This window comes from Andrena cerasifolii, chromosome 7, assembly GCF_050908995.1.
Source record: "Andrena cerasifolii isolate SP2316 chromosome 7, iyAndCera1_principal, whole genome shotgun sequence".
NCBI lineage: Eukaryota > Metazoa > Arthropoda > Insecta > Hymenoptera > Andrenidae > Andrena > Andrena cerasifolii.
In genome coordinates this window covers 7,043,025-7,061,036 of record NC_135124.1, presented here as the reverse complement: position 1 = coordinate 7,061,036, position 18,012 = coordinate 7,043,025, and the positions used below count along the sequence as shown (strand labels likewise).

General features: G+C 44.2%; 2 protein-coding genes across 5 annotated transcripts in view; both read left to right on the top strand.

The window, feature by feature from the left end:
- LOC143371803 (uncharacterized) overlaps nt 1-18,012 on the top strand; it is a 61,848-nt gene that overhangs the window by 38,395 nt on the left and 5,441 nt on the right. Inside the window, exon 5 of one of the 4 annotated variants that reach the window (XM_076817420.1) lies at nt 14,043-17,748. The exons of 1 other annotated variant lie outside the window; for it this stretch is intronic. In XM_076817420.1, the coding sequence (XP_076673535.1) occupies nt 14,043-15,600 (1,558 nt within the window). In that variant the 3' untranslated portion in view covers nt 15,601-17,748. Of the gene's footprint in view, nt 1-6,020; nt 8,407-8,820; nt 11,105-14,042; nt 17,749-18,012 lie in introns of those variants that run through there. 2 more of the 4 variants (XM_076817421.1, XM_076817418.1) reach the window with 2 other exon arrangements.
- LOC143371810 (zinc finger Y-chromosomal protein 1-like) lies at nt 3,461-5,845 on the top strand. Its single transcript, XM_076817442.1, has 2 exons — nt 3,461-3,477; nt 3,560-5,845. Coding segments are annotated over exons 1-2 (1,200 nt in total). The 5' UTR covers nt 3,461-3,475; the 3' UTR covers nt 4,758-5,845.

The window sequence follows — 18,012 nt, the reverse complement described above, 5'->3', positions numbered from 1 at the left end:
CAATCCCTTTCCTTGCAGATCATCTGACAATGCTACCAAATATATAGTAAGATGTTGCTCATGTTTCTAACATCACAGATATAAATAGTTTCAGGAAAAATTAATTTACGTTTCCTGCGAGGCATCTGCTATATAACTCGGAATTAAACGGCATACTGAACGAAGAATTAATCGTTCCCCCGTATTGTATTTTTGTTTATTTATTCCGTGATAGTCCTATTTATTTAATCGTAAATTTATTGTTGAATCATGTATAAAGATATTTATTATTAACGCGAAAGGCTTCGAAGGAAAACGTGCAATGTTTATTTTGTAAATTTATTTTTTATTGATTTAGGTATACGTGTCACGTTTGTAATTACAAGTTTGTTGTAACAGCGTAATAAATATACTACAAGCAGCAAAATGGCCATTTCTGATATTGCAACAAGTGTGAGGTATATATTACGGTGCATTTTACAGTCTTTTGGGCTGCCAGTGTTCTCTTGCAAAATTTCACAAGCTTTCGATGAAAATCGATATTGGATTTATACACGCAGTGTAAGTATTATAATTTAATGTCGAAATATATTATATCAGAATCAGAATATATATTGCTTCTAAGATTTCCAGGTCGCCGATTTCGAAGACATCATTTTCGTATCGTGTCTTTGCAAATGCTTTGGTAATACAGTCACGTATGTATCGAAAATAACATTTGATTATTTAGTGAACTATGCTTCTTATACTTTCATTGATACTTTCTTTCTCACTAACCAGGAGTAAAGATACATTTTCCATACCAACAGTGCCGAGAAAATTGGTTGCATTATTACTTAAGATGTAGAATAATATGCGAATACATAATGGTATTTGCTACAGCCTTTCATCTTTGATTACTGTACCTAAACATTTATTAACATTATGTACTCATATCTCATTCACTTGGACACACAGAGAATAAACAATTCCTCATTCAGAACTCGTGTCTGCGGAATTCTTATTTACTTTGAATGGAATGCGATATAAAGAAGAAGATAGAAAGCCTGTGCTGTAGTTTTAAGATATCATTCCGACTGTTTAGGTCGCTAAAGAAGAAGACGAAGAAGATGGTGAAGAAAACGGTTCTCGGCGAGAGAACGCCACCGAAGACGCGGACTTCGTTATCGAAAAAGTCGCAGAGTACATCAGTGAAGAAGGAGAAGTCGGATTCGGAGAACACGCGTGAAGAAATCAGTGAAAATCGTGATGAAACAGTGAAGCTGGAGAAAGTATTCTGTGATATCTGTAAAGTTACCATTCTAGAGAAGAATTATACGAAGCATATGCTGAAGCACAGCAATGCCAATGGCTTCCAGTGCGACGTGTGCTCGAGGAAGTACAAGCACAAGAGAACAATGACGAAGCATAAGTTGTATGCGCACGGGGATGCACCGACGTACAATTGCCAGCATTGTGATTTCACAACGATTCACTCCTCTTACCTGCAGGTGAGTCCAAATGAAAGAAATTCTGCTTCTGTTTGTCTTGTTCGTGCGATTCTCTTGAACTATATAAATTAGGTGCGAGGTAGTGTTTGTTGTGTTACATTGCATAGTGCTGTCTATGTTTACAATAGAGGAGCGTGCCTTAAACTCTACAACTACCTAAAACTAATTATTCGTAATACCAATTCATATAGTTCAAATCGTTTAAATATTACATATAGTTCATAGGAAATAAACTTCACGCGATGCATAAAGAAATTCCATGAAATTCTAATCAGAAAATATACCTTTCCTAAAACGTGGACTTCCATGTTTAAAACTCTCGTGGACTACACGATTCAGTGTGCTCAGTACGAACTTGGTACTGGCGTGAATCTAATTTAATGCATGTTCCTTCACGGCGGAAGTACCGAATACTGTTACTCCGAATATACAATGAAAGAGAATTCTAACGAAGCGCCACCTTCGGTTTCTTTTCCTACAATTAATAGCCGTCTGCCGACCCTGTATCTTCAGTCTCACAATTTCCATTGCAGGTGCACATTATGCGCAAGCACACCGTCAATTATCCCTTTCCCTGCAACAAGTGCGACCGAATGTTTCGGGTGAAAGCTGATTACATGAAACACATAGTCACCCACGACGGGGAGCCATGCATCTGCGACGTGTGCGGCACCAAAGTGGCCAACAAGATCTCCCTCTACTTCCACAAGAATTACAATCACACGGTGAAGGACGCCAGGTTCCAGTGCCCCCTCTGCAAGAAGAAGCTGCAGACCCAGAAGAACCTCGACAGCCACGTGCAGCAGCACCAGCGGAAGTATGTATGCGAAGAGTGCGGGATGGAATTGACGCGCAAGACCGCCCTTCGGAAGCACATTAGGACACACTCTGGCGAGAAATCCTATTCCTGCCATATCTGCCGCAAAGCTTTCGCCAGCGCCACCAGCCGGAAGGTCCACCTTCTGACGCACTCAGGCGTCAGGCCATACGTATGCACGATATGTGGGCAGAACTTCACGCAACGCCCAGCTCTCTGCGTCCACTGGAAGAAGAAGCATCCTGATGCCACGGAGGCACCACCTTCCGTGTCCATCACGAACATCATCAACTCTATAACACAGTCTGCTGTCAAAGCAAACGACGTATAATAAATCCGAGACTAGACTCTTTCCCTCGGGGGTAGAAAAGTACATATTGTGATCATAGGAAGTAAGTTACTGTATGCAGAGCAGCGCAGTAAGGGAAGTGGTCTTTCCTTTGGCGATGAAGGAAGCACTCGAGCTCTAAGTGAATCTGGATTCACTGGAAGATGCGAAGATTCGTTGAAGAGACTGTTTTTCTTTTTTGTCAATTGTTCACGTGTTTATTTCATGCTTTGTCGACGACAATCCCTTGTATCTGAATCGTGTAATAGGCTTTTGGATGTAACTGGGGTGGATATAGTCTGGGGATGGATATACCTTTACTTTGTTAGCTCTTGGGGTTTCGGTTTACGGCCTCCACTTGTGCTGTTCAGTTTCTCGTGGATTTTGTAAGTAATGGATGTTAATATAGTGTGAATTTAATTATATTCATTGGTATAATTAAACTGTGTATATCCACTGGTTTTGAAGAAACAGTAGACGAGATCCCTTCGTGAAGAAATAAATGCAGGAATAGCATTTCTTCCGCATTGCTTGTTCCGACTATTTTAAATTTGTGATTGATATATTTATGATAGGATATGAAATTTTACGATTATGTTAGATGAACAATTTGATATATGAACGATTTTTTTTGTAGCACGTATTCTTATCGACTTATGAAGATCAGTGCTGGTTGTTAAATCGCCATAGAAATACCGATAGATTATAAAACATTGTCAGTTTACTATGTGTAAATAGCAATTCGCGAACAATTGATTTACTGCCATCTGTATATTTCCACTTGTGTTGACATAAATTACTACAACTTCGTATTGCACGTTTTTGTGAACTGTTTTTTGGAAGGAGGATTGAAATGCTTCGATGTACTTTGCAGTATGCGTACCCTTACACACCCAAAAGTGACACATAAGTCTCTTTTACTGACTCGTTTCATTCGTGTTTTAGGAAATCAGCGCAACATTTAAGTGAGGAGAACAAACACGACACCGCTGCCCAAGTTAAAGGCGAACTAAAGATTCCACGCAAAAAGCCAGACATGTTTCGAAAAAGAATCGCATTCCGGGCGTCGAAAGCTCGGAAACGTAGAAACATTAAACGCATACCTACCTCCTCTTGCAGCATCGAAACCAAAAGCCTCGGGCCCAATCGCGCGAATCTCCAAGAAGAAGAGAGATTATCAAAGAATCTAATGAACAATGCTGATGCCAGCAAGAAGCACTGTCCCGGTAAATTAGAAAATGATAAAGATTCCACGCAGCAGGAGGACCTGTACAAGAAACTCCACGACGGCACTTATACCTGCGACATCTGCCAAACAGTGTTCGAGCAGAAGAGCAAGATACTGCGCCACATCACCAGCAAGCACAGCTTCCATCGACCCTTCAAGTGCGCGACTTGCGACAAGACCTTCAAGTACAAGTGCGATCTGAGGACCCACAGGCTCGTTCACCAAGATGTCGACTTGAGTTTGCTGCACTGCTGCGACAAATGCGACTACCGCACCAAAACGAAGAACAATCTCAAGTCCCATTACATCAGGCGGCACACGAACGATTACAAGTTCGCCTGCGAGCACTGCGGCAAGCGCTTCAAGATGGAGTGGGACCTAAAGTTCCACATTGGTACCCACGGCAGCTCCCAGCACATGTGCGACATTTGTGGGAAGTTCTACACGAGCAACTATTCGCTGTACAAGCACAGGAAGGTGGCCCATCTGAACGAGTACAAGTTCCAGTGCAGCGTCTGCAACAAAAGGCTGCTGACGCAGGAGAACCTCGACAACCACATGCAACAGCACAGCAGAACGTACGAGTGCAAGGAGTGCGGCAAGGTGTTCGCCTCGAAGAGGTACCTGGCCACGCACATCACCACGCACACCGGTGTCAAACCGTACATGTGCCACATCTGCAAGAAGAACTTTCGCACGTCGCATATGAGGAACACTCACTTGCTCACGCACTCCGCGGAAAGGCCGCACATGTGTGACCTATGCGGGCACTCATTTAAAAGAAGGTATTACATGATCGAGCATCGAAGGAAGCACCCTGACGCCCACTTGTCTTCGCCCCCCGTGCCCCTTGGGAGGAACAAGGCTAGCATTGACGCGACAGATGTGGCTAAATACCAAGCAGAGATCCAATAATCCTGAGAGTTTTATTGTTTTTCCTGTGTTCATCGTTACAAACCATGACACACAAGACGGCGTTTCAAGATATCACTTATATTTGCCCAACGAACTATAGGGCACAACACTCTTTCACTTCCAGCCTCCCTCTCCTTCGGGTCCCAGCAGCAAGCGGCGCACCCAGAGAAAAGTTGGTCTCCCTTCTTTTCCCAGTACACCGCCCCGTGATACTTAACTTCGGTGATTTAACGATAACCGGAGTGTTTCCGTCACGGCCACCGCCGCTGGTTCCAATCCTGAGTGATTAGCTTTTAAATAAAATCAAAGTTTGTGATGTTCCTTTGGTGATTTTTGTACTTGTTTGATTTTTTTTATAAATATTTGTAGAAGAGATTTCGTGCCACTGCGTTTCGTTTAAGTTAATATATAAGGTGTTGAACCGATGTGGAGGTTTAATGTATATATGGAGTCGAAATTATTAGCGATACTAATTGTAAGGAATGTTTTTAGTTGCATTAATTGGCAGACTAATCTCCTATGGCCTTCACTAAGGCTATAATTTTGACCATCCCTAGGAACTTGCTTCATGCGGAAAAAATTGTTTTATAAAAAAAAAACACGTTCAATGTTTACTTCGATTATTTGCGATCTTGAAATGAATTAAACTGGAGCTTACATTTAAAAAAAAACACATGTCGCAAAAGTGAGTAGTGCTCTGTAAAAAAGTGTGTATGGTGCAGTTCAAAGATTCAGTATTTTACGACACAAGTAGACTAACTAGCATAAGTATGCGTAAGACTGTGAAACTTGCTGTACATAAATACAATTGTGCGTCTATAGTTTAAGGAAATCAATTTTTAAATATTCAATCGATTTATAAGATGACAGTGTCATATAAAATAATTATTTCCATATTTATTTTTCTCATCCATTTATAACCGATGTCTCATTCGCCGTCAAAATTTATACACTTTATATCGCCTAGTTACATTGTTTGTACGTCCACGATGCGACAACGACTCGTTCTCGGTACACCCACATTTCGAGTACACTTCGTACAGACCTATAGGTACGACAGCAACAATAAAGACACGTAACATGAGAAAGTATAGTGCAGAATAAAGCAAATGACCCCAACCCAACGCGTAAGCTTCTATTCAGACACGATCGCGTAGAAATATGTAACAGTCATCTTAGATCTGCAGTAAGTAACGTCTGTGTACCCATCAGTCCCGATTCAAGCCCCTCGATATTAATCGCCCTCTTTCCACTGTGTTTTAGAGGCCGAGACTGCAGAAAGAGGATCCTGGCTACAGACTCTTCGGGTCGATTTATCATCGGGAGAGATTCTGTGCCGATGAGGCTCTGGCAGCACGTCGACCCCAACGGTAAATTGCATTACTCCTTGCTGCCTGCGGCAGAGGACGCAGCCAAGACCGAAGAAAACGCCGACACGCTTCTGGCATCCATCAAGATCGAAGAGGGCGAGGAGCAACAGGGCATCCAGAAGACGAGCTACGGAGCAACTCCCTCCGTAGGTCCCTTGGCACAAGCTCGTGGAATGGCCGTCGACTTTTACACCTGTGATAAATGTGAGATGAAGTTCCCCAGAGCGAGCATGTTGCATAGACATAAAACGTCTCACGATCTGAACGCCTGGTTTATCAAGAAACGTTTGAACAAGAAACGCGCCGATCGAGCGAGGTCGAAGTCAGGGAAACGGGACAGACAGGTGCTGTCTCGCAAATCTTCAGAGAAACGGAGATACGCCTGCAATTCGTGCGACTTCGGCTGCAGCGAGAGGTCCGCTTTAACTGTCCACGTTAGGAAGGAGCATAAGCTGGCGACGAGCGAGGGCTCGGGCAAGTGTCCTTGCACTGTCTGCAGCTACAAGTGCAACAGCCTGGCGAGTCTGCACAAGCACATGGAGGAGCACAGGGACACGAAGACAACGCAGTTCTCGTGCAACACGTGCAGCTTCGTGTGCAAGAGGAGCAGCACCTTGGTTTCCCACGTGGTTCAGAATCACAGGAAGATCGAGAGCGCGGGGAGCGACTCGAAGAAGAGGTGCAAGGTAGCAAAGTGTAACGACGAATCCTTGGAGGCTGAGGACTCGAAGGGAACGCGTTTGCAGGAGGAGATTAAGGATTCCATCGTTCCATGCGCACCGCCCAATTTGGAGTGCAAGAACGAGCCGTCTATGACTACACGTGCGAGCAAGAAGAACAGCAGGAAGACTACCGAGGAGCAGTGCGACCTCTGCGACTTCAAGTGCTCGAAGAAGAGTGCTCTGTACACCCACAAGCGCCAGCACAAGACCGCGGACGTCGCCGAAGTGTACTCCTGCAACGAGTGTACGTTCAAGACTAATAAAAAGTCGTCCCTGTACTCGCACATAAAGAGGAAGCACAAAGTGTCGAAGCCCTCCGCGGCTGACAGCCAGCCGGAGCTGTTTTACTGCAACCAGTGCGACTACAAGAACAAGAACAAGTACGAGCTGAAGATTCACGTCGCCAGGAAGCACACGGACGACTTCAAGTTCTCCTGCGAGACTTGTGGCAAGAAGTTCAAGGTGAAAGGCGACTTGACGAACCACATACGCTTCAATCACAAGGAGCAGCCTGTTATATGCGACGTCTGCGGGAAAACGTGCCTCAACAGCAACTCGTTGTACGTGCACCAGAAGTTCGCCCACTACAAGGCCAAGTACGAGTGCCAGGTGTGCAAGAGGCGGATGGTGAGCCAGGAGAACCTGAACGAGCACATGATCAGGCAGCACGAGCGGAGGGAGAACGTCGTTTGCGAGGAGTGCGGCAAGACCTTCTCCAGGAACAGCCGGCTAAAAGTCCATATGAGGATCCACACCGGTGACAAGCCCTACACCTGCACCATCTGCAGCAAGTCCTTCGCCCGTAGAACAGCTCTAAAACAGCACTTGCTCATTCACACCGGCATCAGACCCTACGTTTGTGACATCTGCGGCAAGGCGTTCACTCAGAAGCCTGGATTGATCAGCCACAGAAAATCTCATCCCGGATCTCATCCTCCCTTACCGAGGGTCCTTATCGACCACATACTGAACGACGTCATGAACAATTGAAACCGCCGACTGTGCAGGCGCTAAACATAATCGACGATCTTAACGGCTGGCGTTTCGCAATGGCGGTAGAATGTTTTGTGCAATTAACACGGACTCGCTGATCCTTTTCATTGATACTTATTAATTAATGAATAGTTGTAAAAAAAAAGGAACGTAAGTTACTATGTTAGGTATTATGTTTATACGATAGTTTATTCGCCGTATGGTTTTCCTGAGTCGCTAGCAATATTAATACGCGATTGGAGATTGTCCGCGTAAACTTGTCCATGATTACAAATTTCTATAGCAACGACTACTATGTACCAGCACCGATAGAGTATCCAGAGTATCCAATCGATCGATCGAGTCTGTTTAGATTCCTATGGTTTGCGTTAAATTATTTATAAAGATGAAGAAAAGAAGAGATACTTTCCTCCTCGTTTATATCGGCGTTGTTAATGTTTATAGAAATACAAGAATGATTTATCAGTCGAAAATAACTTGCCAATAATTGTTATTCAGATGTTTCATTTGTGACACTTCAAGTGTCGCAAGTTTATGTGTAATATACTGGATATTAATTTTAAATCTACAGGAGTGTACTGTTAAATGATATCACGCAATTCGTTCTTTCATTTTATTACGATGGATTTGCGTGTCGATGAAGAAGGGCAATTCCTCGATGGTATAAATTATAATTGCCTTCATTATTTTCGGGTTGCTTTGTTACTCGCGCATATCCTTATCATACGTTGCACGTGCAAGTCGTCTTCTACGTAGAGACGTCTTACAGGTTCTCACACTGCCTCCATTATGGAGGAATGAAGCGCGTGTGTAATCTGTAAAACCTGTATTTACAGACCGCGATATGTACATGTAAAAGAATGGACAGCACAGAACGATCGCAGTTGTTAATAAAAAAAAAAAGAGAGAACGAAATACAGAAATATACCCCCAGCGTTGGTTTGCGAAATACCTAACTGACTGTTCTGTGATTTTCAGGGCTCTAAACGGAGACGGGCGTTTTTTATACGGCAAGGAATCAATTCCCATGCAACCGTGGCAAGTGGTCGACGTCGAGGGTTGCCTGTACTATGCCTTCGTTCCGACGAATCAGACAGGAAAGCTCTCCGAACGGGGCAAAACGGCGTCAAGATCGACGGACGAGATCCTGAAGAATGATACAGACGACATGGATGAAGAATTCATGATGCCAGTCGAGGAGGGACCGTCGCGTGCCACGTCTGTCGACAGCCTGTGCAAGGTGAAGATAAAACAGGAAGACACAGATGATGTTTCGTCGCTGAAAGAAGATCTCTATAACGACGACAATAACGTGTACGCCTGCGACGAGTGCAACATCTGCTTCCCGGAGATGCAGATGCTCAAACGCCATCGGAACACGGTCCACGAGCAGGCGCAGCGCTACAAGTGCAAAGTCTGCTTCAAGATCTGCCGCAGCCTGGTCGCGTTCAAGATGCACGTGGCGCTGGAGCACAAAACCGAGGAGGAGGACCTTAAGGACGCCGACAGTCTGACCTACGCCTGCAACTTCTGCGACTACGAGAGCACGAACAAGTCCACTTTGCACTCCCACATCAGCAGGAAGCACTCTGCCAAGCGACTCTGCAAAAGGAAAAGCAGCTACAGTTACACCACAGAGCCAGAGGAGTACTCCTGCGACGTGTGCGAGTTCAAGTGCCAGAATCGGCGGAGGTTAAAGGAACACCTGGAGCGCAAGCACGCGTCCGAATACAAGTACGACTGCGAGTACTGTGGCAAGAAGTTCAAGGTGAAGGGGGACATGAGGCTGCACGTCCGCTTCAAGCACAAAGAGGGGCCCATAGTCTGCGACGTCTGCGGGAAGACCTGCTCGAATAGCAACTCCCTGTACGTGCACCAGAAGTGGGCCCATTTCAAGCCCAAGTACGAGTGCGAGATCTGCAAGAGGCGCATGGTCACCCAGGAGAACCTCGACCAGCACATACTCTTGCAGCACGAGAGGCGAGAGAGCTTCGTATGCGAGGAATGCGGGAAATCGTTCACAGAGAACCATCGCCTGAAGCAGCACATGATGACCCACACCGGCGACAGGCCCTACGACTGTCACATCTGTGGCAAAGCGTTCGCACGCCGTACAGCTTACAGGCAGCACTTGCTCATACACACGGGGAAACGTCCCTATATCTGTGATATCTGCGGCAAGACCTTCACCCAGAAGCCTGGCCTGATCTGCCACAGGAAGTCGCACCCCGGTGTACACCCACCGCTGCCTGTTGTGCACATCGAACACATTCTCAGTGACTTCATGAAGAAGAAATGATCGTTGGTACCGTGAACGTGATTCGGTTGGACTTAACGCGTACGTTCGATCGGTGGAGATTCGAGGTATGAGAGTTCTCTTGGGGGAAGAAACCTGGGCTTTCTTTCGTTGACGTTATAGTTTGATCGATGGATCGATCTAGTGTGAAAGTGGCTTGAGGGGAGCCTGCTTCCTTGATCCGTGGTCAGCGCACTGCTTTATTCACATTACTGTGTTGTATGCATATGTTAATGAATTTGAGGGAAGGAAGCGAGGCTTATTTCCAGCTGAACAGTCAGTGGCTGGTGTCTGACATCTTGGATGCATTAGCTCGTTAATGATGCTAAGGGATGAGTTAATTCCTTCGGTACCTCGAGCACGTTTACCATGTTTAGTTTTCAAGTTGCTGTTTTATGCCTGATTCTTACGCGTAGGATGAGTTGCGAATTTAGTCAGTGACTTGGATATTAAAAGGTAAAGATCCCGATTACACATAATGGTTAGACACTTAGACATTGAGTGTCTCGTCTGAAATATGCCCCAGAAATGTAGAGAGATTCCCAGAGTTTAAACGTGTCAAGGATTTGTAATTGCATCGCGTTTACATATTGCCGCGTAATTGTATTTAATTTTGGAGATTTGAATAGTTACGTTGTTTTCTTTTTTTTAACGTATTTCCACGCATTTTCTATACTCGATCTCTCACGCACAGATTTAACGCGTGGGAAGAAAGTAACTTTGTACGAACGTTACGTTGGCAGAATGAAATTACCATATCTGTAAAAGCGAGTCACTTAAAGAATAGCTTACGCGACATGAAATTATTTGTAAAATATATTGTATACAAGAAGAGATTGAGAGAACATATTTTGTGCACAAAACCCTTAGGAGATACATATTTTTAACGAACCTTGGCCGGTCAAAAATCCATATTGGCGATTTTCTGTAATAGTTTGAAATAAAGCAATACGATTTGTGATGCCATCGGAGACATACTCCTTTATGTAATATAATTAATTGACAAAAGCTATGGAGCAATTATTCTTTCACCTACTTCAAAATTACATTAGACGGATGAAATTTCACCTTTATTTTATTCTTCTTCTACACATGTGCCCATCCAGATTAGAATATTTTTGTACAAAGGGAGAAACAAATAAATAAGTGCAATTTAAATGTAGCATCTGTTCTCGCTCAGGTGTACGCGAAGGCCGATTTAATTTATGAATGAAATTGTGCAACATTTTTTGTTTCCAATACAGGTAAGTGTTTCGTTAAATTTGTTACAAATATGTTACAAGGTAGTAAAGTTAATATTACGATTGAATGCCTTAGTTAAAGTAATAATATATATATTGTTTAAGAAATTACTAATTTAATTAATCTCTTTATTTCAAATTTGAGCGTTTGTTTACTGTTTCAGGAAATTCAATATATCTATTTTGAGAAAGTGTTAGCGGCAAGCCCAGCTTTAACAATTAATCGATAATTGTGCGTCCTTGAAGTGCCCATAAAGAGAAACGACTCACTCTATTATGGGATTCTGCCACATCACTGCGTCATCGATGGTACAGAGCTAAAAATACATTGCATAACATATCGTTCTTCCTGAAAATCTCAAAACAAGGGTTCTACTAATAGTGCAATCGAAAATGTGAATACCTGGTGTAAATAATTTTGTTCGCGAAAAATACGTAAGCATACTCAAAAAGCAAATTCCAAGAAAGAGAAATATTACTTAAATTACACCTGGAAATATTTAGTTTATAAAATACTAAACACTGTATGCTCGGCGTGCACTTATCAAAGTGCACTATAACAAAGTTGAATAAAATTGATTGCATAGTGCAAAGTATAATTATTGCATACGAGTCAATGTTTGTGCAATAAATATGAATTGTCTCCTAAAAATATCGCTCGTCTATTGTTTACTTGTTATACCATTTTTACATAGAATAAAAATCTAAGATATCAGTTTCACCATCCCAAAACCAATTCAACTGTTCCACTCTATCACATTGAAAGCCATCGTGTAATAAATTTATCGTCTTGTATCAAGCTGATCGTGACATTTAACTTCGAATGTAAGTAATCACCGATATTAAGTACCACCACTTGAGAACCCTAATAAACGTCAGTCCGTTTCCTGTTTTAGGCAGGAATTAGCGGGACCAAACACATCCTCCGTCACAGAAACATCTTCCATTCCCAAGAAACCGGAAGAAACCTGGACACCATCGCCGAAAGAAGAATCTAAACCTCCACCAGCCTGCGACGTCTGTCACAAGCAGTTCAAAAAGAAGTATCTTCTACGAAGGCACACGGTTGTACACCAGAATGAAAATACAAAAGAGCCATCCACAGAGGAGCCCACGTTTATGGAACTACTGTCCCAGAAGCAGGAGGCCTTGTCGTGCATGACCTGCGAGTTCAGCTGCAACAAAAGGTCCACCATGATCGCTCACCTGGCCCAGGACCACGGGGGATCCAGCAAGAGCAAGTTCATCAGCAAAGGAAGGTTCACCTGCATAATCTGCGGCCTCATTTGCTCCCGTAAAGAAACCTTGAAGTCCCACTTTGTACGCAAGCACACGCAACGGTACGAGTTCTCTTGCGAGCACTGCGGCAAGGAGTTCAAGATCAAGGGCGACCTGACGACGCACACGCGGCTGAATCATCGAGAACCGCCCGTGATATGCGACGTATGCGGCAAGACGTGCCGGAACAGCCATAGCTTGTATACGCATCAGAAGCACGCCCACTACAAGGCAAAGTATGAGTGCCCCGTGTGCCACAGGCGGCTGGTGAGCAAGGAGAACCTGGACCAGCACGTGTTGACGCAGCACGAGAAGAAGGAGAAGTCCGTGTGCGAGGAGTGCGGCAAGACCTTCTTCGAGAACCACGACTTCAGGAAGCACATGAGAATCCACACGGGCGACAAGCCTTACAGCTGCACCGTGTGCTCGAGAGCCTTCACCACCCACAGTAGCTTGAGTCAACACCTTCTTCTACACACAGGGGAGAGGATTTACGTGTGCGACGTTTGCGGCAAGTCGTTCGCTCAGAAAGCTGGCCTGATATGCCACCGGAAGATACACTCCGGCACGCTACCTCCTCTCCCTGTGATGCACATCGATCACATCTTGAAGGAGTTCATGAAGAAGTGAAGCGAACCGTTACGTCGATCTGTGCCTTGAATTTAGGGAAGATGCCGCTTTCTCATTTGCGCGTTAAAATCTCAGGAGCGGGAGGCTTTGAGTAATCTCGAAGGGTCTGTTGATGAATGATGTTCAAACTTGAGATTTTTGTTAAAGTTTGGGAAGATAGTTGCATGTGAAATATATTAAATGTTTGAAGGGAAAGAAACTTTTAGAAGTGATGTTTTGTTAAATGTATGCGATAGTTGGCAGGGGTATGTTACGTCGGAACTATTAGAGTTCTCCCCAACTGAAAGACGTTCATTATGTTCCTAAGATAAATCATAAGAATATTTTTACACGCAGCGCTTTATAATATCAGAGACACTCGATAACATTGTAAAATGTAAACCGTTGGTTCCGCGTGCTGGAAATAAAGTACTTTCCTTATCAGCGCCACCCGCCGATCTACGACATAATACTTCACCCCGCTTCACCCTGAGCTCTCGCATTCAAGCATTTGCTCGAATGCCGCCAGTCTTTTAAGTCAGCCTGCAAAACATGTTGATCGTATCGCCTCGTTTGTGATAATCCACCACTAACTACGAAGCTTTCCCCCCCCCCCCCCGCGTCTCTTCTCTAACAGCCCGCGTAACAACGTTTCCATCGATCGTGAATGTTGTCGCGGCACGTATGATAAGAGAAACGTACTAGCTTTGAAATCCTCCAGTCCACGAGCAGCCAAAGTCCTATTTTAATAACACCGCTGATCGATGATGTTTCAGGTATGGGCACGAAAGCCTCAACTCGCGCGGTATCTTTATCTACGACAAGGAGCCGGTGATTATGAAAAAATGGCAGATCCTCGAGTTCGACGGGAAGCCCTACTACGCGTTTGTACCTGAAGGCGACACGCCGTTGGCCGAGGAAGACATACCAGAGCACTTGGGCGAGATGGTGAACGAAGAGCAGAAACAGGGACGCGTGAAGGAGGAGTGCCTCTACAACGAGGACGATCTGCAGTATGACTCGTCGGATGAGAAACTGTACGAGGAGGAGCACCTCCTGAACGGTTCCATGGAACAGAGGGAGGACGAGGACGTGAAACCGATACTCCTGAACGGCTCCCTGGAGGATGAGGCCGACAAGGCGATCGGGGATTTATATCAGGTGAAGGTTCAGGGTAGCATGGTGACCATTGAGAAACTAATGTCCAGGGAGTTGAACCCGAAAATGGCGGAGTACCAGCAGGACACCGAGGAGCAGATGGTATACAACGAAGATGATCCATTGGACCAGTCGGATCAAGGAGACCAAGATCAAGTGGAGCAGGTGGAGTACTTGGAGGAAGCACTCTTAGAGTCTGCCAACAATCACGTGCCGCCCCCGAAGACCCGCAGAAAGATGTCCAGGAACACTGGGGGCGCTCTGAAGTGCAAGGTCTGCTCGGAGATGTTTAGCTCGGCGATATCGTTTAGGAAGCACGTGGCGTGGACGCACAAGAAGAAGGTGTGCATACAGGAGGACGGCGCGTACATCTGCGCCGTGTGCGACTACAGGACGCTGAAGAAGAGCCTGTTCGCCGCCCATTTGGAGAGAAAGCACGAGACCTGGTCCAGGAAACGGCCCAGCAACATGCTGTTCCCGTGCGCTGCTTGCGGGTTCGTGTGCAGATCGAAGCACTCGCTGCAGTCCCACTTCATAAGGAAGCACACCGACCGGTACGAGCACCAGTGCAAGTTCTGCCCGAAGAAGTTCAAAGTCAAAGGCGACCTGACGAATCACGTGCGATTTCACCATAAAGAGAAGCCCATCAACTGCGACGTGTGCGGGAAACTGTGCCAGAACAGTGGCTCCCTCTACGTCCACCAGAAGTGGGCCCATTACAAGCCCAAGTACGAGTGTCACATATGCAAGAGGCGTATGGTCACGCAGGAGAATCTTGATCAACACTTGCTGACGCAGCACGAGAAGAGGGAGAAGATAGTGTGCGCGGAATGCGGCAAGACGTTCACCAAGAAGGACTCATTCAAGAGGCACATGGCCGTTCACACAGGGTGCAAGCCACATTCCTGTCTCATATGCAACAAGCCTTTCGCCAGGCGGTCCCAGTTGCGCCAACACCTGCTCATCCACACTGGCAAGAGGCCATTCGTATGCGACATCTGTGGCAAGGCCTTCACCCAGAAGCCTGGCCTGATCTGCCACAGGAAAACGCACCCTGGCCCGCATCCACCCTTACCCGTCATGCCTATCGCAGACATCGTGAAGGAGTTCACCGAAGGATACGTGCAGGAGATAAACGCGCGCGAGAACGAGGAGAGGATCGAGGAGGAAGCGTAGAATTCTCTCGTCGGCTCTCTGGAAGGAGTTGCTCACGCCGTACGCTTTAATGTCTATGTGGGAGCCAGTTTGGCCGCGATTTATGGATTCGGGGAGAACGTTTGATTATTTCGATTACTAGGGACAATTTCAATTTCTTTGCATATCGACGCCTGTAACACGAGGAAATTTCGGTGAGCGCGAATTGCCAGCTGCGAACTTCGGTCATGGACACCCAGCTTCCTGGGTCAAAATTTCTGTCTGCTCGTTGTTGGAGGGTGAATGATAACTTGGGGAAACGGTAGTTTCAGATCGGGATTTAAGGTTTGAATATTTTTAATAAATTTTCGATTTATTCGTGCTATTATTACCATTGTTGTGTGTCGATGATATGCTGTTTTCTATGTAATGGTATTGTCATTGTTACTGGCATTGCCGTTCTAACGGCTCATAGAAGAAACGAGAAACTTTCGACTATTTTAGTGTATTACTCGGCACGCTTAACGCTGGAGTACATAATTGTGTTTAAATAAATTTCCTCGCGTACGAAATTTTCATTATTTACGCTCGTTCGTGTAACGAAGATACGCTTCAACAACGAGTCATGTTTCCCCGTTCACCTCGTTCTTCAATTGAAAAATAAAAACTCATAAATAAATATATCGAATAGAACGTAAGGAAGACAGATTTTCAGGGCAATTTGTATACCATCACTGATCGAAAGTTTGAAGACACGAGATAACAAACAATAATTATTTTTAGACATACTGCGTATAATTGTAAGTATAGAGGTGTAAGATGTATAATATAATAACAGCCTTGTAAATTGAGATTTACGGAAAGAAAAATATAGTATCCCTCTGGTAATTTCCCTTTCGATAAACGTGCAAAGTCTAGGAGTCAGTTTTAACTTGGAATATTTTAAGCAGTTTCATTGTTGATGAGAATTCTAATAAAACAATTTACATTACACACACACATATATACACATATATATATACATATAGATATATATATGTATATATGAAAAAAAAGTTTCCTGTAACGACTGCGAGCTTCGCAGTTGGATTGTATAAATTTTGCAGCGCGTGAAAGTTCCGGATCACAGCTCGTGTATCACACATTGACAATGCTCCCAAGTGGTCTTTGGTAAAGGACACCCTCAACGTAGTAAAAATGAATTATAGTCTGCATACAATCAACTGACCGCTCAAGGCCACTCTGAAACTGTCCCCCACCACAGCAGTTTCTTATCCCCACCTTTCCCACTCAAACACTCTACCTGTATAGTGGGGGAAGGGGCTTTAAGCGGCCATTTAACCTTGTCTTGAATGCCATTTTGATCCAGACTGCAATAATGTTATTATATTCACAATTTTCGTTTCAGTGCACCGTGATACCTCTACCAAAATCAGTTTCCCCACGTCAGATCTGTTCGCTTCTATTCCGCGAACATTTCGACAACAATCTTGCAAACATCGAGAGATATCGTTTGTTCTTTGCTTACGCGTAATGAATTGTTTCGCTCTATGAGTTCGTTCATCTTTATGGTTTATGTGAAAAAAGGGGTTGAAAATTTAGGTGGATATAGGGTCCACAAAGATAGGCAGAAATTGTTTAATTAACATGGGAATGCACATCAACCCTGTTGAAGGAATTTAAGATTCTTTTCTCCTATTTTCTCAAATTAATACGCAAGGCCCATTAATGACCACGCATTTATAACGCTGTGAATATGTGAATACACTTGTAGAAATTGAAATACGAAGAATAGAATCAGAAGCAGAAAATTTTAGACATTTATTTATTATCTCGCTGAAACAGAAAATTACAAATGACCATGACAGAGTTGATTCGTGGGCTTATATTAAGTGAACATTTTTCGCTGTCTTCTGTAAGGGTAATACACCCCTAAATTCTTGAAACTTTTCTTCGAACTCTCTGTATCTCGACAATACATATTTCCTTTGCGAGCTAGTCCCCTTAAGACTAACTGTATCCTAACGTTAAGTCAGTTTTCCTGTAAATCCATGAAAGAAGGAGCTCATGTAGAAGGAAACACGCCCACGATGGCTATTTTTCTAAAATCAATACCTTAGCGTAATAACTCCGTAAAAGCACGTACGCGCTGTGTATAGCTTTGGGTTTTAAATAAATATTTTTACTGAGCCCCATCGTTTCAACTATCCCGCAATAACATCTGTCGAAGCAAGTATTAGCAATAAAATACAATGTTACGTACGTTTTACTGCGGTGTTGAAAAGAGAAATTCATTTCTGTACCCTTAAAAATAATACAGGCCGCCGCTCGCCACCGAAGACAGTAAAAATTCTCCCAAAAAAGCGAGTTAAAAACTTATAATAGCCAAAAGATAAGTATATTTGCTGTATTAAACGATCGCGTCGAATCAATAATAATTCATCATTCTTATGC